The sequence below is a fragment of the Salvelinus namaycush genome, chromosome 11, assembly GCF_016432855.1.
Source record: "Salvelinus namaycush isolate Seneca chromosome 11, SaNama_1.0, whole genome shotgun sequence".
Lineage (NCBI taxonomy): Eukaryota > Metazoa > Chordata > Actinopteri > Salmoniformes > Salmonidae > Salvelinus > Salvelinus namaycush.
The window spans coordinates 20,681,260-20,704,222 of record NC_052317.1 but is presented as its reverse complement, the minus strand read 5'-3'; the positions used below and the strand labels follow the sequence as shown (position 1 = coordinate 20,704,222).

Genomic DNA, 22,963 nt, shown 5'->3' with positions numbered 1-22,963 from the left:
TGTAGAGGTTTTCTTTATCGGTTGCAGAGGAAAGTGGTGTTTGTGTTGTTTCATAAGAGATGTAGTTCAAAAAATGTGCAATATTTTGGTACCATGAAATCAATAAGATACCATGAAATCAATAAGATACCATGAAATCAATAAGATACAATGAAATCAATAAGGTACCATGAAATCAATAAGATACCATGAAATCAATAAGATACCATGAAATCAATAGTGATTGGACAGAAAAGTTTAGTAGAGATGTTTTCTTTCTCCTTTTCTGTTGTCTCCCAGGAGATGTCACTCCCAGAGAGAGCAGCCCTTTCATCAACAACACTGACCACGACCAAGAAAACTACTACGATGGCAAGAACATGGCTCTCTTTGAGGTAATCCACATGTCAAGGCTTTTGATATCATAATGTAATTCATTACCACATAGGTTTCATGCCACTTTAATGTAAAGTGAGAGCTACGTGTTTACATGGATTATATTGTAGAGTACATATCATCCAAACATTTGTTGATTTTGTTTGTTCTGTACTTGGATGTCTTCAATGCCATGACGTCCCGATTCAATGTCGTTGTATCCTTATTGACAGGAAGAGATTGAGAGCAACCCCATGGTGTCCTCCCTCCTCAACAAGCTGGCTAACTACACCAACCTCACCCAGGGGGTCACTGAGCATGAGGAGTATGAAAATGAGGAGGGGGTTACAAAGATTAGAGTCAAGGTACGGACCACATGACCGTTGTGCATTATTGAGAAGTTCTCCTGGTGGGTACTTTGTGGGAGACCTCGCTAAAGAGGTACAGTAGTAGACAGACATTCTATTAACTGTCAATCCACTTGACAAGGACATTGTTGTTGGATCACAATAACATCTATATTATTGTGCATACCAACATGAGTTGACTAGGTTAGTGTGGTAGCTATGCAACAGCACCTCTGAGAGCAGAGCGCGTGTGAGAATATAAAGCCGCATTCTTCTGACCAACCAACCAAAGAAATACTCCTACTGTTGCTATTCAGCGTCACAGCACCAACACGAGGCCACAGAAACCAACCATGCCTCTGTCCCCTGACAATTACCCCAGTACCTCTCCCTGCTGGAGATCTGATTGGCTCAGGGGGGGGAGGTTGTGGAGACAGAGTGGATAGTGAGGATGCCACTCCAGGTTGTGAACGGTCTATGAACAAGGGCCACATTGACCCTGGTAAAAAGGCGTATAGGAGAACCAACAGCAGTATTGAGAGAGGGCTGTGTTGTGTTATGGGACATATGGTATGTACTGTATTCATGCAGTGTCTTTGTGTGTGAGTGGGGGGGGGGGGGGGGGGGGCTGTCGATGTGACGTGTGTGTGAGGGGGGGGGGGGGGGGGGTTCTCTGATCGTGAAAGAGTGGGGGCCGTTGCACCTTTGGAGTATAACAGGGGGTGCTTATGTCATCAGGCGGTGGATGACACATTGGAGTTGTTCATTTATCCTGTGGTGATCGGGTAATGGATTGTATGGCTGAAATGAAGTCCTGCAGATCATTGTTAAGGTAGCCTGTTACTGCACACTGTGTAGCATTATGTTTGACTGTTATATTTGGCTATTCATGCTTTCCAAACTGTACAAGCACACAGAGCAAATATAGTATAATTTCACTGAATAGTTCTGTTGTTAATTTCTCTGGAGAACTGCGAAGGACTTCAAATACTTTACTGTTATGACATATGAGCATGAGTTGGGCATGCGGAAAATAGGCTGGGCACTGAGGAAAGATTCTCTACTGATGCTTTGTTACTGATGTCTTGTTACTGATATTTTGTTACTGATGTCTTGTTACTGATGTCTTGTTTCTGATGATTTGTTACTGATGTTTTGTTACTGATGATTTGTTACTGATGTTTTGTTACTGATGTCTTGTTACTGATGTCTTGTTTCTGATGATTTGTTACTGATGTCTTGTTTCTGATGCTTTGTTACTGATGTCTTGTTACTGATGTTTTGTTACTGATGTTTTGTTACTGATGATTTGTTACTGATGTCTTGTTACTGATGTTTTGTTACTGATGATTTGTTACTGATGTTTTGTTACTGATGTTTTGTTACTGATGATTTGTTACTGATGATTTGTTACTGATGTCTTGTTACTGATGTCTTGTTACTGATGTCTTGTTTCTGATGTCTTGTTTCTGATGTCTTGTTACTGATGTTTTGTTACTGATGATTTGTTACTGATGATTTGTTACTGATGATTTGTTACTGATGATTTGTTACTGATGTCTTGTTACTGATGATTTGTTACTGATGTTTTGTTACTGATGTCTTGTTACTGATGATTTGTTACTGATGTTTTGTTACTGATGTCTTGTTACTGATGATTTGTTACTGATGTCTTGTTACTGATGTTTTGTTCGAAGGACATTGCAATGTCTTTTAGCAATACATTTGACTACTCGTTGTCTGAAAAGCCAATGCAAACTGTATCCTAATACAGTTTGCATTGGTGAGTCATGAATCCTGCTTCACCATCTAGTAGTGCGACTGACAAATCGGGGTTTGGAGGATGCAAGGAGAACGCTACTTGCCCCAATGAGTAGTGCCAACTGTAAAGTTTGGTGGAGGAGGATTCCTTGCTTCCAACTTTGTGGCAACAGTTTGGGGAAGGCCCTTTCCTGTTTCAGTATGACAATGCCCCCTTGCACAAAGCGAGGTCCATACAGAAATAGTTTGTCGAGATCGGAGTGGAAGAACTTGACTGGCCTGCACAGAACCCTGACCTCAACCCCATCGAACACCTTTGGGATGAATTGGAACGCCGATTGCGAGCCAGGCCTAATCGCCCAACATCAGTGCCCAACCTCACTAATGTTCTTGTGGCTGAATGGAGGCAAGTCCCCACAGCAATGTTCCAGCATCTAGTGGAAAGCCTTCCAGAAGAGTGGAGGCTCTATTGGCAGCAAAGAGGGGACCGACTCCACATTAATGCCCATGATTTTGGAATGAGATGTTTGACGAGCAGGTGTCCACATACTTTTGGTCATGTAGTGTACACACAACAAGTAGGTCACATGGGGGAGAGGCGTTGTGCCGTGAGGTGTTGCTTTATTTGTTTTTTGAAACCAGGCTTGCTGTTCACTTGCACTATATAAGATGGAAGGGAGTTCCATTGACTAAGTGTGTGTGTCAGTGCTGTGTGTAAGTTGACTATGCAAACAATATGGAATTTCCAACACATTAATGTTTCTTTTATAAAAACAAGAAGTGATGTAGTCAGTCTTTCCTCAACTTGTAGCCAAGCCAAGAGAGACAGGCATGCATAGTATTAATATTAGCCCTCTGATTACAATGAAGAGTAAGACATGCCGCTCTGTTCTGGGCCAGCTGCAGCTTAACTAGGTCTTTCTCTCACAGCACTTGACCATATGACTGGACAATAATCAAGATAAGAGAAAACTAGAGCATGGAGGACTTGCTTTGTGGATTGTGGTGTCAAAAAAGCAAAGCATCTTTTTATTACAGACAATTGACCTTGTATTCTCAGGTGTATTTTACAAGATTGTACAATATTGTATTGTATGCTGTATTGTGGCATTACAGTACATTTTACGAAGCCCTGCTGTACCATAAGCTGACTCATGGTAATCCTACTGTACCTCTCTTCTTCCCTGGCCCTCTACGTTGGCACCTCCAGAGTCCTCAGATGGGCACCTTCATCGGCGTGTACCTGCCCTGCATGCAGAATATCCTGGGAGTCATCCTCTTCCTGCGTCTCACCTGGATCGTTGGCACCGCCGGCATTTTGGAGTCTTTCGCCATCGTCGTCATGTGTTGCACCTGTGTGAGTACTATGTAATAATACAAATGGAGTACTACGGTGTGAGTACTAAGGTGTGAGTACTATTGAGCTTAACTACTTATCTACAAACACTCCTCTGTTTTGGGGAGTTCAGGTACTAAACTGTGGTATTCTCTGCCAATCTTAGTTCTCTCTGCCATGAATGAAACGGTCTCATTTTGCTCCCTGAGGACATTGTAACCATACACCCACCAATGCTAGTCTTTTGTATTTTTTTTACTCTCTTACAGACCATGCTGACAGCGATATCCATGAGTGCTATTGCAACAAATGGGGTAGTGCCAGGTAATGTCAGTTCAACTTCAACTTATTTTCCACCTTGAATAAGAAACCTCAAACTCTGCTTTTATGGTTATTTAGCACTATATCACTATTGCATTGGAGCTATAGTCTGTGGCTGACTTCTTTTCCTTTCCAGTCCTTTTACCCGTATCTGTTCTCTTGCCCCATGCAGCCGGAGGCTCCTACTACATGATCTCCAGGTCTTTGGGACCAGAGTTTGGTGGGGCTGTGGGCTTGTGTTTTTACCTGGGAACCACATTCGCTGGCTCCATGTACATCCTGGGTACCATTGAAATCCTTCTGGTAAGGATAAAACAATGCCTGGTCGTGATATAGAAAATACACAATGTTTAGAGGCAGGAGTTTTTCATTACCACATGACTCTTCCAGGAATTGGTACCTTGTAACAGCCTATAACAATGGCTTAGACTTTTTCCTGGACATGTCACATGGGCCAGGAAAACTCTTGGCCCAAACAATGTTTCATGAAGGTAGTGTCCGAGCTTTCTCCTATTCTTGTTCCAGACGTACATCGTGCCAAACGCTGCAGTGTTTGTGGCGGAGAAGAAGGAGGGCGAGGCGGAGGCCATGCTGAATAACATGCGTGTGTACGGGACTTGCTGCCTGGCTCTCATGGCTCTGGTGGTGTTTGTGGGAGTCAAATATGTCAACAAGCTGGCCCTGGTCTTCCTGGCCTGTGTGGTGCTCTCCATCATGGCCATCTACGCCGGAGTCATCAAGACCGTCATAGAACCACCAGACTTCCCGTGAGTTAGATAGTTAATCTATAGACACAGGAGATGCTTGTGTCTATGTTTGTCTGGTCAGATTCATATTCACACTGTAAAGGACCATCATCAGTCATCTGATCTTATAGGGCTGAATACTAACGTGATCACACATTGATATCAGTGAGACAGATATTTATAGACTCTTTACAGCGGTTACAGTGGCCAAAGGGAAAAGATTCTTAGTTCTTTATACAAGAAAATATCCTGATGAATATATGTATATATTTCCCACAGAATCTGTCTCCTGGGGAACCGTTCCTTGCAGAACCACAACTTTGAGAAGTGTGTGAAGACAGAGGTGATCAAGAACGTGACGTACACCACTAAGCTGTGGGAGCTGTTCTGTGACAGCCGCCACCTCAACGCCACCTGTGATGAGTACTTCACCCTGAACAACGTCACTGAGATTCAGGGCATCCCAGGCCTGCTCAGTGGGGTCATCAAAGGTCAGTGGAGCAACAAGACAAATTTCTCAAAAACAACATTGTTGTGTGGTAATAAAGTTATCTGATTCTGTGTCAGAGGACACTTATTGGCACTACTACTACTTGCTTACTACTTACTCACTTACCAAATGATTATTGGCATATTTTATCAAAGCCGTATCATCTGGTTTGATCAACCTGGGGCTCAAAGGAAGTCAAACTAGTCGGGGCATGGACTCTACAAGGTGTTGAAAGCATTACACAGGGATACAGGCCCATTTTGAGTGCAATGCTTCTCACAGTTGGGTCAAGTTGGCTGGATGTCCTTTGATTGGTGGACCATTATTGATACAAACTGGTGCGCATGGCACCTACTACCATACCTCATTCGAAGGGACTGAAATATTTTCTATTGAATGGCACATATACACAATCCATGTCTCAATTCTTTCAAGGCTTAAAAATCCTTCTTTAACATGTCTCCTCCCCTTCATCTACACTGGTTGAAGTGGATTTAACACGTGACATCAATAAAGGATCATAGCTTTCACCTGGATTCACCTGTCATGGAAAGAGCAGGTGTCCTTAATGTTTTGTACACTCAGATTATAGTACACTCAGATTATAGTCTCTGTGTCCCCTGTTAGACAACATGTGGGGGGACTACGGGCCCAGTGGGATGTTGGTAGAGAAGAAGAATCAGTCGTCTGTTCCAGCCCAGGATAACTCCAGAGATATCTACATGCCTTACGTCTTCAACGACATCTCCACCTTCTTCACTCTGCTGGTGGGAATCTACTTCCCCTCCGTCACAGGTTGGTATAGTAGCCATATTGTCACCATAGATATCATCGTGTAGCTACCACCATATGACATAATGTATTGTTTGTCATCCTCACGCTGATTGTAAGGGTGTTAATGTAACTTGTGCTTTGGAAGAGTTACTGTAACTTACGCTTTTGTGTTTTTAGTTTTGGTGTTGTTTTCTGCTGCGGAGACAACATTTAAGTATGATGGTGATTTCCTGAATTTCAGCTTCTGAAGAATCTATGTGTGTTCCATCACAGGAATCATGGCGGGCTCCAACAGATCTGGAGACCTCCGAGATGCCCAGAGGTCTATTCCTTTCGGCACCATCCTGGCCATAGCAACCACTTCTTTCATTTGTATCCTTGGAGAAACCATGGAGATGATGACGTCCATGTGTGGAGTAGTGTGCATGCATGGAGTGCTGGCATGTGTGTTTTAGTGTGGGAGAGATACGGTATGTGTTGTGCATTTGTTAACTTTGACAACACTATTTCCTTCTTAACCCCAACTCCCAGACATGACCTGTGTTGTGCTATTTGGGGCCTGTATCGAGGGTGTCGTTTTGAGAGACAAGTAACTACTATTCCACAATTATTATTTACATGGCAATAGCTGTTATGACATTATGTACAGTAGCATTGATGCAGAAGCCATCCCTGCTGTGTATAACTTGTATATTAAAGACCTTTGTGTCATTCAAACAGTGCCTTCAGAAAGTATTTACACCTTTTGACATTTTGTTGCGATACAGACACATTTTTGTCACTGATCTACACACGATACCCCATACTCTCAAAGTGGAATTTTGTTTGTAGAAAGTTTTTTTAAATCAATAAAAAATTAAAAGCTGAAATGTCTTTAGTCAATAAGTATTCAACCCCTTTGTTATGGCAAGCCTAAATAAGTTCAGGAGTAAAAATGTGCTTAACAAATTGCATAATAAGTTGAATGGACCATCTCTGTACCACATATATAGAATTATCTGTAATGTCTCTCAATCGAGTAGTGGATTTCAAGCCCAGTTTCAACCACAAAGATCAGGGATGTTTTGCAATGCCAAGAAGGGCATTGATTAGTAGATGTGTAAAAAGAAAAAAAGCAGACGCTGAATATGCCTTTGAGCATGGTGAAGTTATTAATTAGGCTTTCAATGGTGTATCAATATACCCAGTCACTACAAATGTAACCGATGTGGCTAGCTAGTTAGCGGTGGTGCGCGCTAATAGCGTTTCAATCGGTGACGTCACTCGCTTTGAGACCTTGAAGTAGTGGTTCCCCTTGCTCTGCAAGGGCCGCGGCTTTTGTGGAGCGATGGGTAACGATGCTTCGTGGGTGACTGTTGTTGACGTGTGCAGAGGGTCCCTGGTTCGCGCCCGGGTCGGGGCGAGGGGACGGACTAAAGTTAAAACTGTTACACAAAGATACAAGTGTCTTTCCTAACTCAGTTTCCTGAGAGGAAGGAAACTGTTCAGGGATTTCACCATGAGGCCATGTTATGGGTATGCTAATGTAGTTACAGTTTTGACTTAAAAATTGTCAAGACATGAAAATTGCTGTCTAGCAATGATCAACAATCAACTTGACAGAGCTTGAAGAATGTTTTAAAGAATAATGAGCAAATATTGTACAATCTAGGTGTGAAAAGCTCTTAGAGACTTACTCAGAAGGACTGACAGCTGTAGTCGCCGCCAAAGGTGCTTTCTATAAAGTATTGACTCAGGGGTGTGAATACTTATGTTATTAGATTTCATTTTCAATCAATTTGCAAAACTTTCTAAAAACATGTTTCCACTTTGTCATTATGGGTTACAGTAACTGTGTTTGTATAACATTCAACTGTGTCTGTTTCCGCTACAGATTTGGGGACTCTGTCAAGAAGAACTTGGTGATTGGAACTCTGGCATGGCCTTCTCCATGGGTGATCGTGATTGGCTCCTTCTTCTCTTGCTGTGGGGCAGGGCTGCAGAGTCTTACTGGTGCCCCTCGTCTGCTGCAGGCCATAGCACGTGACGGGATTGTCCCCTTTCTGCAGGTAAGAAGGTCCTAAAGACTGTGCTATGCCCCTTGCTATTGCATCTCAATAACATAAACACTTCAGCTAGTTTCTCTATCTCTTTATTTTTCTCTCTCCTTCTCCATCTCTCTCTCTCTCCCCTCCTCCAGGTGTTTGGTCATGGTAAAGCCAATGGAGAACCTACCTGGGCCCTCTTGATGACCGCTGGGATCTGTGAGATTGGAATCCTCATTGCATCACTGGATGCTGTTGCCCCCATTCTCTCAATGTGAGTGTGTTCAGTATGTGTGTAGAAGGCGATACTGCAAATGTGAGCTTGTGTCTTTCTCTCTATAGTAATGGGATGGGAGTGTTTTATCCTGTCAGTTGTGTACAGTATTAGCTCATTGTCTTTTGGAAGCCTATAAGTCACTTCTATTCATCTTCTCTGTGGGGCTGGGTTGCAGGTTTTTCCTGATGTGCTACCTGTTTGTCAACCTGGCCTGTGCTGTCCAGACACTGCTCCGCACTCCCAACTGGAGGCCCAGGTTTAAGTTCTACCATTGGTGAGTTAATATTTTCCATGCCAAAAGTGTCAATTCAGGGATCTTAGACTCTGGACCAATATTAAGTTACAGCCCAGCACTAACACACCTAACGCATCCAATCAACTAATCATGAAGCTCTTTGTGAAATAGGTCATGTACATATGCAGTCTTAAGAGCAGATATTCCGAAGGAGGCAGAAGGTTCTGGTGCAAAGGCGTCCATATTTCTTAACAGTGATAGCCTGCAAATAAATATTTACAAGACAAACGGGTAGACAATGAATTTACTTCTCACACAAAATACCGAACTGCACTAAGCCTAAAACAGGCTCACCCTGTAGCTTCCATAGCTCTTACAAGTGTACATGGCTCAAGCAGCCTCCCCTCTATCACCCATCCCAATCTACCTAGAAACCCAAAACAGGTGCTTATACCCTCTAAGCCCCTCTCTGGTACATACCCATGTCCAATGACAAGTAACCACATAATTGGTATACAAATGTAACTGGCTTCCTCATAATTACCCAAATACATACATTCTGTCTAAAACAGATGTGACCACTTCCATGTGCACTTTAAATTGGGCACACATTAAACATTAATCATGAATTCTTACATGAATAGAGCCGGCGAATGGCTGCAACTCAGTAACATGCAGTATAGTGGTGCGCAAAGGCGCACAACTCAAATGACACAGACAAGACATGACTCACCGTGCTCCGACACAACGTGGGAAGTCTGAACAAAGGATAGCATTAACAGAATGAAACAGAGTCTCTAACTCGTGAGTGTTGCAATGATTCTGTGCAATGAAACAACGTTTCACTCTCATAGGCTAGAGACAAGTAAATCACCGCATTTATGTTTGGAACCGATTATACGAAAATACCTTTCCATACAAACATTTTCCTACAGAACTGGGAATGAACTATAAACAGTAGCTTATTGCTAACAAAGGAGCTAAATACTTATATAGTCATGTGCAATGTTGAGTATAATGCTTCTTGAAATAAATGGCAAAATGCACATGGGAAAAAGAAAGTGCTATTTGGATATAGAGTCCAATGGCAGATTAGACAGTGTGCGTGTTCGTGACAAGTGGGCATAAATTCACATCATCACACACTTGATTAGTTAAATCAGGTGTGTCAGTGCTGGGCTAGAACAAAAGCCTGCACTGCTCAAACGTGCCCAAGATCAGGATGTAGTAACACTGACCTAATGCCTATCCAAACAATAAGCCCATTCAATAAGCTGTTGTCCTGTTCTCTGGTCCCTGCAGGACGCTGTCATTCCTGGGGATGAGTCTGTGTGTCTCCCTCATGTTCATCTCCTCCTGGTACTACGCTCTGGTAGCCATGTCCATCGCTGGATGCATCTATAAGTACATTGAGTACAGAGGGTAAGATTCTGGTTTTCCAATAACAGCTCAATAACATTAATTAAACTACTGTAATTACATTGGTAATGTCCCCACTCAAATCAAATCCAATTTTATTGGTCATGTACACATGATTAGCAGATGTTAATTTGAGTGTAGAGAAATGCTTGTGCTTCTAGTTCAGACAGTGCAGTAATATTTAACAAGTAATGTAAGGGGATGGAGTAAGAAAATGTACATATAAATATATGGATGCGCGATGGCAGAGCGGCATAGGCAAGATGCAGTAGATGGTATAAAATACAGTATATACGTACATATGAGATGAGTAATATAGGATATGTAAACATTATTAAAGTGGCATTATTTAAAGTGACTAGTGATACCTTTATTAAATCAATTTATTAGTGGCCAGTGATTTGAGTCTGTATGTTGGCGGCAGCCTCTCTATGTTAGTGATGGCTGTTTAACAGTCTGATGGCCTTGAGATAGAAGCTGTTTTTCAGTCTTTTGGTCCCAGCTTTGATGCACCTGTACTGACCTCATCTTCTGGATGATAGCGGGGTGAACAGGCAGTGGCTCGGGTGGTTGATGTCCTTGAGGATCTTTTTGGCCTTCCTGTGACATCGGGTGCAGTAGGTGTGCTGGAGGGCAGGTAGTGTGCCCCCGGTGATACGTTGTGCAGACCGCACTACCCTCTGGAGAGCCTTGCGGTTGAGGGTGGTGCAGTTGCCTTACCAGGTGGTGATACAGCCCGACAGGATGCTCTCGATTGTGCATCTGTAAAAGTTTGTGAGGGTTTTAGGTGACAAGCCAAATTTCTTCAGCCTCCTGAGGTTGAAGAGGTGCTGTTGCGCTTTCTTCACCACGCTGTCAGTGTGGGTGGAGCATTTCAGTATGTCCGTGATGTGTACACCGAGGAACTTAAAACTTTCCACCTTCTCCACTGCTGTCCCATCGATGTGGATAGGGGGTGCTCCCTCTGCTGTTTCCTGAAGTCCACGATCATCTCCTTCATTTTGTTGACGTTGAGTGAGAGGTTATTTTCCTGACAACACACTCTGAGGGCCCTCACCTCCTTCCTGTAGGCTGTCTCATCATTGTTGGTAATCAGGCCTACCACTGTAGTGTCGTCAGAAAACTTGATGATTGAGTTGGAGGCGTGCATGGCCACGCAGTCATGGGTGAACAGGGAGTACAGGAGAGGGCTGAGAATGCACCCTTGTGAGCCCCAGTGTTGAGTATCAGCGGCGTGGAGATGTTGTTTCCTAAGGGAGATGTCCCCACGGAATTAAATATAACACAGTATTATATCTCTATGTAGAGTCCATGCCTTTCTTTAACCCATTTTCTGGACAGTGTTTTGTAATTATACAGTTTGGTTACAGTTTGGTGTATTAGCATTGGTATCTAAATGTGTGAGATTTCTGTAATCCTAACAGGTTTTGTGTAGTGCTCCTGCCTTTTTTAACCCTCTCTCTGATCTCTTTCTTCTCAGGGCAGAGAAGGAGTGGGGAGACGGGATCAGAGGTCTCTCCCTGAACGCTGCCCGCTATGCTCTGATCCGCCTGGAGGAAGTGCAGCCACACACTAAGAACTGGAGGTGAGAGGCTGAGAGCAGTGTAGAGCATAGGGTGAGGATGACTCCTGAGGGCCAGAGTCATACTCAGTTATGTCATTTCCCACTTAGACACATTGTACATTAACTTTTTAAATATGAATAACATTTATTTGACGTTTGAGACCCATTATGTGCGCACATGAATGATATCTCCTTCCTTGGTTTAATGTTTCTGTACTTTAGGTTTGCAATGTAGAGCTGTCACTCTAAAAACCGATGGATAATGACTGACATTTGGTTGTCTTGCTGTCCTGCCTGATGAACTAGTTTAGTGGCTTGCCTTGATGTCTATTTATCTGAACATACACTGACTGTACTGTATCTCTCCCCCCAGGCCTCAGTTACTAGTGCTACTGAAGCTGGATTCAGACTTGGGGGTGAAACACCCTCGTCTGCTGTCCTTTACCACCCAGCTGAAGGCAGGGAAAGGTCTGACCATCGTCAGCTCTGTGTTGGAGGGCACCTACATGACCCTGGGGGCTGAGGCCAAGAGCGCAGAGCAGGTGAGAGAGACACTAATATCACATGACCAGGGTGGCAGAGAATCAGTGTTCAGACAAGGTAAGATGTGCAGAACAGCCGCAGTTGGAACAGATTCACCCTTGGCTACTGATTCTCAGACCCGTCCAATATGATAAATAAAACTGCATTACTAGTGTTTTGTGCTCGCTGGAAGCAGGTGTAATTTACACCCACTCAAATAGTAAAGATACTTGCAGTTTATAAAGCCAAGTGCTAGTGTAAGTAATATTATCCCTGACTCTGACATTCTTACTCCTGTGCAGTCACCACATTGGGGGGTATGGAGTTCTCAATTCATTATCCCATAAAAGAGAATTCTGCCACCTGCTGGGAGGTCAGATGGGTGTGCTAAAATATCATAGAGGCAAACTGTTAGAGATGAATAATATACTCAGTAAGTTACCATATTAATTTACAATCAAACTGGTGAAGAGAAATACATTATTATCTCTGTTTACCTCACTCTCTGTCCTCTTCCTCATCCCAGATTACAGTCTGATGAAAGCTGCCTTTCCGTTTTTGCTCTGTCATGCTACCCTCCAGCCATGGTCAATGATACATTCTGACTGGTCTAATTCAAGCACAAAGAGGTCAATAAAACGCTATGCGAGGCCAAACGCCAATGGCTCTGTAGGAATTCCTGCCGTCAGCTATATAGATGTTTCCATTTATTTGCCGCACATGTTAAAACATGATTTTGGTCACTCACTCTTGACTTCATGTCCAAGTTTAGAAAGCATTCATAAAGCTTACAACTCCAAAAAAGCCTCCTTCATACTTTCTGCATACTTTCTGTAGTATACTTGCATCAAAATGTTTCATCTACTATGAGTGTCTTGCAAGTGTAAAAATAGTATTTATGGAAACTGTTTATATTCACTCTGTCATCCATTAATCCATTTTTCTCTTTCATTCTCTTTCCTCCTGGCTGTTCCTCTTCACTTGGTGCAGAACGTCAAGTCGGCCATGCACGCAGAACGTACCAAAGGTTTCTGCCACGTGGTGGTGTCCTCTAACCTGAGGGATGGTTTCTCCCACCTGATCCAGTCGGCAGGGCTGGGGGGCATGAAACACAACGCCGTCCTCATGGCCTGGCCAGGGGGCTGGAAACAGGCTGAGGACTCCTACCCCTGGAAGAACTTCATTGGTCAGCAGTAATTTCATACTCTACTGTACTCTACCATACTTTACAAGAATAGTCTACAGTACCTTTAAGTAGCATCATCAAGTATGTCTGACTAAAGTAGTTTCTCCAGAAGACATTCACATACATTTGAAAAATTAACCTAGCTAGTTACACAACAGGGCCATAAGTATGTGGACACCCCTTCAAATTAGTGGATTCGTCTATTTCAGGCACAACCGTTGCTGACAGGTGTATAAAATCGAGAACACAACAATGCAATTTTCATAGACAAACATTGGCATTAGAATGGCCCGTACTGAAGAGCTCAGTGACTTTCAACGCTGCATCATCAAGTCAGTTCGTCAAATTTCTGCCCTGCTAAAGCTTCCCCGGTCAACTGTAAGTGCTGTTTTTGTGAAGTGGAAACATCTAGGAGCAACAACGGCTCAGCCGCGAAGTGGTAGGCCACACAAGCTCACAGAACAGGACCGCCAATTGCTGAAGGCCGTAGCAATCATCTGTCCTCGGTTGCAACACTCACTACCGAGTTCCAAACTGCCTTTGGAAGCAACGTCATCACAAGAACTGTTCGTCGGGAGCTTCATGAAATGGGTTTTCATGGCCGAGCAGCCGCACACAAGCCTAAGATCACAATGCGCAATGCCAAGTGTCGGCTGGAGTGGTGTAAAGCTCATCGCCATTATACCCTGGAGCAGTGGAAACGGGTTCTCTGGAGTGATGAATCACGCTTCACCATCTGGCAGTCCGATGGATGAATCTGGGTTTGTAGGATGCCAGGAGAACGCTACCTGCCCGAATGCATAGTGCCAACTGTAAAGTTTGGTTGAGGAGGAATAATGGTCTGGGGCTGTTTTTCATGGTTCAGGCCACTTTGTTCCACTGAATTGATATCTTAACGCTACAGCATACAATGACATTCTAGACGATTCTGTGCTTCCAACTTTGTGGCAACAGTTTGGGGAAGGCCCCTTCCTGTTTCAGCATGACAATGCCCCCGTGCACAAAGCAAGGTCCATACAGAAATGGTTTGTCGAGATCGGTGTGGAAGAACTTAACTGGCCTACACAGAGTCCTCAACCCCACCTCAACCCCATCAAACACCTTTGGGATGAATTGGAACGCCGACTGCGAGCCAGGCCTAATCGCCCAACATCAGTGCCCCACCTCACTAATGCTCTTGTGGCTGAATGTAAACAAGTCCCCGCAGCAATGTTCCAAAATCTGGTGGAAAGCCTTTCCAGAAGAGTGGAGGTTGTGATAGAAGCAATGTGGCGACCAACTCCATATTAATGCCTATGATTTTGGAATGAGATGGTCGATGAGCAGGTGTCCACAAAACTCCACATACTTTTGGCCATATATTGTACCTTGAGTGAGATTTGGTTTTGGGTTCCGAGAATGTCAAGCAAGTGAATGTCTTATGGTCGAGTCAAGTGTTTTTCCTGACCAAATGACCTGACCAGAGTCTGTCAAAACTGTGGGACCTAATTATATGGGTTTCTTGTTATATGGGTTCCTTATCCCACAGAGACGGTGAGAGAGACAACGTCAGCCCATCAGGCCCTGCTGGTTGCTAAGAACATTGACAAGTTCCCCAGCTCTGAGGACCGTCTGGGGGAGGGCACCATAGATGTGTGGTGGATCGTCCATGATGGAGGCCTTCTCATGCTGCTGCCTTTCTTACTGCGCCAACACAAGGTACTGTGACAGGGGCACCATATACCCATGGGTACTGTTGCTTTGTAAAAAATAAAATAAACTGCTTTCAAATGGAGGCCAGATTTTCACAAAATGAATTGCATCTGTTTAACTTTGGTGTAAACTAAAGGTGTGTTTTGAATTATTTTTGTTGTATTAATGCTATTTAATCTCTCCTCAGACTAATATTATTCTGTTTGTCCTGTGGGTACCTTTGCCACTGTTCCACCCCTTGTGTGTTGCGCTGTCATGGTGTATTTGGCCATTAAACAATTTCCTTCTCCGTCCCAGGTGTGGAGGAAGTGTAAGATGCGTATCTTCACCGTGGCTCAGATGGATGACAACAGTATTCAGATGAAGAAGGACCTGCAGATGTTCCTTTACCACCTCCGTCTCAATGCTGTAGTGGAGGTGGTGGAGATGGTAAGTAGCTGCACTCACACTCACTCAATCATACGTGTTATATAGGATCAATAAGAAACCATTTGTCAGGGTTTTACCCAAAATATTGTGCCAAATTCTTCATATCGCTTTGTAATTCTGTCCTCAGCACGATAGTGACATTGCAGCCTTCACCTATGAGAAGACCCTGGTGATGGAGCAGCGCTCTCAGATGCTGAAACAGATGCAGCTGTCCAGGAACGAGAGGGAGAGAGAGGTAACGTGGTGTTCTACTGTCTGGCTCTGTTTAACCAGGTGGTTCAATAGTGAATAAAGCATCATTGACATGCAAACACATGATCACTGCTTTGAATGTTAACTGTAGGCCTATGCAAAGTGTTTAAAACGAAGACAGCGATTGCACTTCACGCACGGGACAGATTTTATCTGTGGTCCTTCCTGTTACAGTAGTTATTTACTTCCTTGTCGTGTGCGGCTCGTAATATTGGCCGACTGTTGTGACATTTTGGCCTGTCCTGATTTCCTGCTGCTGTGTTGGATGTTCTGGGCTCGCATTGGGTTGGGATTCAGATTCAGAGCATCACAGACGAGTCGCGTATCTCCATCAAGAGGAAGAAGTCATCAGTGGTGGAGACACTAAAGGCCCCAAACACACTACAGGTCCCAAGCCTGTCCATATCCAGGGACATGCGGGAGGATGAGGAGGTAGCCAAGCAGCCATGTGATGTCCCATAAACATCCCATAAGCATCTCCCTCCCCTCTCCCTCGCCACCCTCTAGCCTATCCTCATACCTGTATCTGACATAGACAGAGCCACAGCTATTAAATACCCCAAAAATTGCTGTGATTGTGAATTCTTGAGGAACTCTTAAGGAATGACAGAGATGTTCCAGTAGCAGCGTACTCCAATGCTGTATGTGTTTCTGGAAGCAGTGCTGGGAAGCAATGCTCTGAGTGAATATGTCTGTGGAAAAATAATTAAATGGAACTGAATTATAGGATCTCTATTGCTGTGGCCCTCTCCGCGTCATTGTCAACACACTCCTCGATTAACTTACCTGAGAGTTATCGGCTTTGTAGCAGCTATTAGACTTAGATCTTTTTAGAACTAAGAACTTAGAGTGTTTTAGAAAACTGCCAACCCCAACCCTTCAACTAGAAATGTAGTCCCATTATTTACAATTTTCAACTTCACTACAATTTATTTGCAATATGTTTTTATTATTGTTTGCTGTAGTACACTTCATTTTATTCCTATGTAATGCATTGTTTTATGTCACTTTGTTATTTTCATGTTGAGGCATTGAAATGTATTTCATTACTTTTCCGTGGAGGAGAAAAATTAAGTAATGCAACAATGAGAATATCATCGCTAATACATTGTGGATCTTTTGTTAGGAGTAACATTATCATTCTTGTCGGTAATGCAAAACAAGGATAATCTCCATTCTACAGTTGTGCCGGCCTGCTGATCCTGTCTGATGGGAGGCACCACTTTGTTTAGCGTGCTGCCTGGGTCTGTAGTAAAACCAGTGTTGTTATTCCCCAGGCTCAGCTGATCACTAAGCTGGGCACTAAGTCACATGACAACCTCAACGAAAACGCTACCGCCACGCCTGACCACCGCGTCCACATGACCTGGACCAAAGACAAGCTGATCACCGAGAGGAACCGTAACCGCAGCGAACCCAACGTGGGCGTGAAGGACCTGTTTAATATGAAACCGTAGGTATCTCCCCCTAGAGGCTCCAGGCTCACACTGCAGCATGCTGTTGGACCAGAAGTATCCCTTTCACGCTACTCAGTCTAGCCAAGCCGTGCTGTTCTGTCCTGGCCTTGTATTGGTACTGGGAATTCCATAGATGCACCTGTCTACTGCACAGATACTGAATCATAGCGACAATAGCTACTGTTATTTGAAATAGAGAGTGTGTCATGTACCATTACTTGAACTAGTCTTTGTTCTTAGGACGTTATATAGTGAATAACCTGGCATCAGTTTGTAATCCATCATTGATGCCCAGTTGTCCCTATTTGTATATGAAAGAATGATTAACCTTTATATATGTTTTGTTTCCTTCCTTCTAGCGAGTGGGAGAGTCTGTAAGTCAAGTTTCCCTTTGTCTCAACTGTGTGATGGTGTGTGTGTGCCTGCATGTGTGTGTGATTCTTCCCTTTCCATGGCATGACCTTACAGTTTTTATTGGAGAAGCGAGGGTTGTGTGAAGTCTTTCTTCACTTCTCTCCTCCTCCCCCTCGCAGTTGACCTGCATGGAAAGGATAACGTTCTCACTGCATGCATGACCTTGCCTAACTTGCCGAGACTGTTTGCTATAATCATAAGCATATTATATATAACATATATGCCTTGATGTATCAGTTAGTGAGGCGTGATATTATTACTGAAGACAAATCATCAAAGTTCTTCTATCATGCAATTACTTCTACCTACAATATTCATTAATTAGATGTTTTTTTAAGCCTACTGATACAATGCTACTGTAACCATGACATGAACCTGATCTCTATGCTTCTGTAGTATCAACATGACATAACTCCTGACAAGGTCAATCATGAACACTGTCAGAACAATATAATATATGGTATGTCTATACCGTAGCATGTCTATTGAGGCATTCAATATACAATGACTTAGGGTAGCTAATTGGCTTACTGTCAATTCTTGGTAAGCGTGTGATTAAATTTGAGTCATGAGTCATGACGCCGTCAAGTCACTTATAATGAATGCTTATGACAGGTGTGATATCATGTTTATAATAGCATCCTGTAGTAGGATATAAGGCATAGTCTAAGGTTGTGTCTCAAATGGCAAACAATTCCCTATATAGTACACTACTTTTGACAGGGCCCATTGGGCTCATACGGCTCTGGCCAACAGTAATGCATTATAAAAGGAATAGGGTGCCATTTGGGACACAGCCCAAGTAGAAGACAGGTAAGAATTGTTCTTGCTGAGTTCAACCTGTACTCTCATAGGAACCAGTCTAACGTGCGGAGGATGCACACCGCGGTCAAGTTGAATGAGGTTGTGGTCAACAAGTCCCAAGGTGCTCAGCTGGTGCTGCTGAACATGCCTGGGCCGCCCAAAAACAAGGGAGGAGATGAGAATTGTATCCTTTTTTTAAACCACTAGTATACTCTGAACTGGCCAACTGAGTGTCCACTTAGTCAGTATCATCTTACAGTAATATAGACTGACATGGATGGAAGCTATATGCTGTTTTGGACACCATCAAGTAGTTTGGGGCATCTCCAGCTGAAAGAAATTCCAGACAATTTTAGGTTATTGCCCTCATTATTTTTACTTTTGACATTTCAAATGACTGTACCATAGGTGCCATTAGTACTCTTCCACATCAATGTTTATATCCAGACTGCAGTTGTTTCTCCTTTACACCATGGCCTATAGACATGGAGTTCCTGGAGGTTCTTATGGATGGGCTGGACCGGGTGCTGCTGGTGCGTGGCGGAGGCAGGGAGGTGATCACCATCTATTCTTAGCGCCAGCAGACACAGGACGGGCATGGTGCAGCCTCAGAGCCTCCGGTGTGGCCGGCCAGCCAAGTGGCTGGGCCTCAGCCTCTGCCACAGTGCCAGGAGAGGAGCTGGGCGCCCCCTACAGTATGGGAGGACAGTAGGGGGCTACCTCCACTCTTAGAGCAGGCTGAGCACACACCGCTGCTGACTGGTGGAGGACATCAGAGGGCACTCTGGATCATCCTCCCTTTTTATTTCTTGTCATATTCCTTTCAGGTTTTCCATGTCAGTCGTTATGAATAGGAGTTGTTTCAGTAGAACAAAGTGCATGAGTAATGATATTAGATTAGATAGAGACATCCTCTGATGACATAGCTCAGGGCACTAATGCAGTATGGTCTAGTCCAGTGATTCCCAAATTGTGGGGCGAACAAGGAGTCAGCGGGGGGGGGGGGGGGTGCATTACTGCCCTAAACTATGTCATCAGAGGATGTCTCTGTTGACATAGCCCCCCCCCCCCCCTCCCCCCCAAAAAAGAAACTCTGTCCGGCTTTCAACTTACTCTTGAAAGTTGTAATAGTAGAATGCCCAAGTTACAATTTCATTGGGTAGTAATGCATTGGTTAGTTTTCCTCTTGTCATTGCATACCTTAGCGAGCTATTTATAACTTGTCATAAATGTCCAGATCAACTAGCCCATGGCAGCTAATGGTTTTTAGCTTTTGCCCATAGAAATAGACTTGGCACGCGTGCAGGATGTTCCCCAATGCCGGAATGAAAAGGTTTGGGAACCCCTGGTCTAGCTGATATGGGATGTAGCTTGTAAGTTCAGATGGTAGACAGGTGTTTAAATCCCAGGTTGGGCAGCCTACTGCAGTTGTGCCCTTGAGCGAGCCATTTTCCGTGAATCGCCTCAGTATCCAGTTGTGTATATGAGCCATTTGCGCAAAACATAATGAATTATGAAAATATTAAATGTCCTCACAAATTTCACTTATTGAGATTTGTTTGAGCACAATTTTCTATTATAGGAATACAGTATTTTCATCTCATTTTGATGAAATACACAATGGCATAGGGAGGCCACAATACAAATATGTAGTTTTGTTACACTAAATTAGATTGGTTATGTTTTATTTTACAGTACTATTTAAGGTAATTATTAAGTAACTGTTATGTAATTACATTTTTTCCCATAGAATGTCTGTGTAAATACCTGATAAAACAGCTTTCAAATAAAGCCATAGCCAGGAGATATGGATATGCTATACACAATAGTTTTGTATTTGAAATAGTTCTCACCAAAGCAAAGCTCTTGAGATTTTTGTGGTCCATTGTGGTGACCAAACTTAATATACTGTACATTAAGATAATTACCAGGCTTTATTTGATCTAATCAAATGACAAGCCTTTATGGTTTGGATTCTGTGTCAGAGATGAGGCAGAACAGAAGTCAAACTGTACATTCTGATCCTCGACTGTCTATGGTTGCGTCCCAAATGGCACCCTATTCCCTATTTAGTGCACTACTTTTGACCAGAGCCCTACAGATGAGGGATCTTAATTTGAGCCAGTTTGCTACAGCAGGAAAATAGTCCTGCAGCAACAGGAAATGTGAATTATTATGTGGCTTATAATTAATGGACATTTTTGTAGGGGTTGATACATTTTTCAGAAGGGAAAATCAAGTCTGAAATTTCAAAGTGTAAATTACAAACTTTAGAAGCCTTTTCAAACCTTAAATACACTACACATTTTACATTTCCTGCATTGCAGGAAAGTTCTCCTGCAACAGAGTCATCAAATTAAGATCCTACATCTGTATCAGCTCTGGTCAAAAGTAAGGCACTATATATGAAATAGAGTGCAATTTGGGAGGCAGCCTATCATTTAGGTGTTATATGGGGAATGAACTGTACAGTACATTGGGTTATATTGAATAGTGTATAACCGAGTGACATAGTATCCATGTCATGTCACATTTTGCTGCACAGCATGACATGTTTGTGTTGTCTAGTGCAACATTAGACCTACTGCACTGTATGCCATTATTGATTCCTTTTTCAATTCACTAAATCAGGTGACTGACTACTTCTGCTGTTTACATATCACAGTGTATTAGGAAACATAGTACCTTATTTAACTGTCTGTGTTGCTCTCTACTGTGCTCACCAACTGTGTAGCAGCACAACGTCAGATTCCAACAGTACATGTACACTTAAATAGGAAAGCAGCCATTGTGTGTCGATATTGAGATCATTCATGTTTCTTGTATTGATTTATTTAATGTACTGTGACTGTCTGCACTCTGTCAACAGATGTTGGATGTGAATTCATGTGTTTCCCGTGGGATACTGTAAACGTTTATTTATGTCCCCATTGAGTATTGCAGGTAAACATAGGACTATGGGGTCGACATTGTTGTACTCTCCACCAATGCTTATGCTGTCTACAGTACCTACTTATATGTTTGTTTGAATCCAATCTCGTGAGGTTATAGTGTGTTTTGAGGGAGCCTGTATGTGTCTGCGGTCTGCACCATATGAAATGATGTATGTTATTTGTCACTAAGATTTAGCTGATGTTGTTTTTAACAATAAGTGTTAGCTGAATATGCAAGAACTATACGACTATGACCTGCTCTATGACATGGTGTCTAAATCCATCATTTAAGACAGATGGTAGATGAATGCAAAGATTGTTTTGCACTATTTTGTATTAAACTATAGATTTATTTGACGGTATTGCATATTGCTGTCCTATTATATTCTGTAATCCCCCTTATAGAAATACAGTGGGAGATGAAGTACAAACATGTCAGCTGATTCTCCTCATATGATATGTACTGATACGAGCCCTATAGGTTCAGATGTGCCAAAGATATTTAGAATTAATGAATGACTGAGTTAATGTATTTCAATTTAAAGTTAACAGCATATCATAATAGTATAGAGTATGTAATATCTGATATCTCTAAGTAAACTCTTAAGACTCATTTACTCGTCCATAGTAAGTGTTTATTGAAAACTAAAATGAGAAATGTAAGTATGGTTTTCCCTCTACATCAACAATTAGTAGGTAGCATAATAGTTACTGTTTCCTTTCATCTTCTGTAACTCTTTTGATTTTTTTTTTCTCCCTTTTTTGTAAATTGTATTGAGAAAATAGACAGTTTGAGAAAACTTGACTGTTGGAGTTTGAGAAAATGTATGAATTTGCTGAAACTTGACTGTTGGAGTTTGAGAAAATGAATGAATTTGCTGGAAGTTGTCCTTACCATTTCATAACGTGTGATTCCACGCTGTCATTGTATCTATAAGTGACCATAACTGCTTAGGAATAAACAAGCTATAGCCTACATATTTAAGAGACTGTGTGAATAATGTGAATATAATCTGAATAACAACTGGGGCCATATAGAAGTTGTACCAAGTTCTTGTTTTTATGTTTCCGGGTTTGTCCAGCAGAGGACATTGCTACAATAGAAAAATGGCTCAAAACATTTTACTGGAGAGGTCTTGTTGGCAATCAGAATAATGTGAAAACTTCCCACTGTCAATAACTTGCAAAGGTTTAGCACTCGTGACAGTGAGAACTAAACTGGACCAGTCAGTTATCAGTAGCAAATGAAAGGCTTTCATTAAATTGGGACTGGAAAACTGTACTGCACTCAAAGTGTTTACTTTTATCCAACATCCACTGTCATAGCCTACCATAAAAACATCATGATATACATTTGAAAACACTTTCCAACATGTAACTGTTGAAGCATATCCTATGACATTTCCCATGATATTGTCTTATTATGCTGCTTGGGCACTTTCCACTGGCAAGGATTATTATCATGTGGCTGGGAATCAACGCCTAGCAACCTCTGAAACTGTCCCAACAGCCCAGCACAAACAGCTACTGTGTTAAACCAACTTATGTAAGTCCTTCCAGACTAAAGGGTCACAGACACAATGCTAACTAATGTTCTAGAAATAAGTATAATGCCTCTAACAACAT

At 42.7% G+C, this 22,963-nt stretch overlaps 1 protein-coding gene across 1 annotated transcript in view; it reads left to right on the top strand.

The window, feature by feature from the left end:
* Window positions 1-20,530, top strand: part of LOC120055902 (solute carrier family 12 member 7-like) — a 39,470-nt gene extending 18,940 nt beyond the window's left edge. The window contains exons 2-26 of the mRNA XM_039003944.1: window positions 280-374; window positions 588-719; window positions 3,673-3,819; window positions 4,068-4,122; window positions 4,292-4,422; window positions 4,645-4,886; window positions 5,145-5,356; window positions 5,983-6,150; window positions 6,403-6,501; window positions 6,661-6,718; window positions 8,003-8,177; window positions 8,309-8,427; window positions 8,606-8,704; window positions 9,968-10,087; window positions 11,565-11,669; window positions 12,022-12,190; window positions 13,161-13,356; window positions 14,885-15,054; window positions 15,346-15,477; window positions 15,605-15,712; window positions 16,027-16,161; window positions 17,007-17,182; window positions 17,546-17,560; window positions 18,455-18,588; window positions 18,888-20,530. Of these exons, the coding sequence (XP_038859872.1) occupies window positions 280-374; window positions 588-719; window positions 3,673-3,819; window positions 4,068-4,122; window positions 4,292-4,422; window positions 4,645-4,886; window positions 5,145-5,356; window positions 5,983-6,150; window positions 6,403-6,501; window positions 6,661-6,718; window positions 8,003-8,177; window positions 8,309-8,427; window positions 8,606-8,704; window positions 9,968-10,087; window positions 11,565-11,669; window positions 12,022-12,190; window positions 13,161-13,356; window positions 14,885-15,054; window positions 15,346-15,477; window positions 15,605-15,712; window positions 16,027-16,161; window positions 17,007-17,182; window positions 17,546-17,560; window positions 18,455-18,588; window positions 18,888-18,979 (3,284 nt within the window). The 3' untranslated portion in view covers window positions 18,980-20,530. The remainder of the gene's footprint in view (window positions 1-279; window positions 375-587; window positions 720-3,672; window positions 3,820-4,067; window positions 4,123-4,291; window positions 4,423-4,644; window positions 4,887-5,144; window positions 5,357-5,982; window positions 6,151-6,402; window positions 6,502-6,660; window positions 6,719-8,002; window positions 8,178-8,308; window positions 8,428-8,605; window positions 8,705-9,967; window positions 10,088-11,564; window positions 11,670-12,021; window positions 12,191-13,160; window positions 13,357-14,884; window positions 15,055-15,345; window positions 15,478-15,604; window positions 15,713-16,026; window positions 16,162-17,006; window positions 17,183-17,545; window positions 17,561-18,454; window positions 18,589-18,887) is intronic.
* Window positions 20,531-22,963: the final 2,433 nt, after the last annotated feature.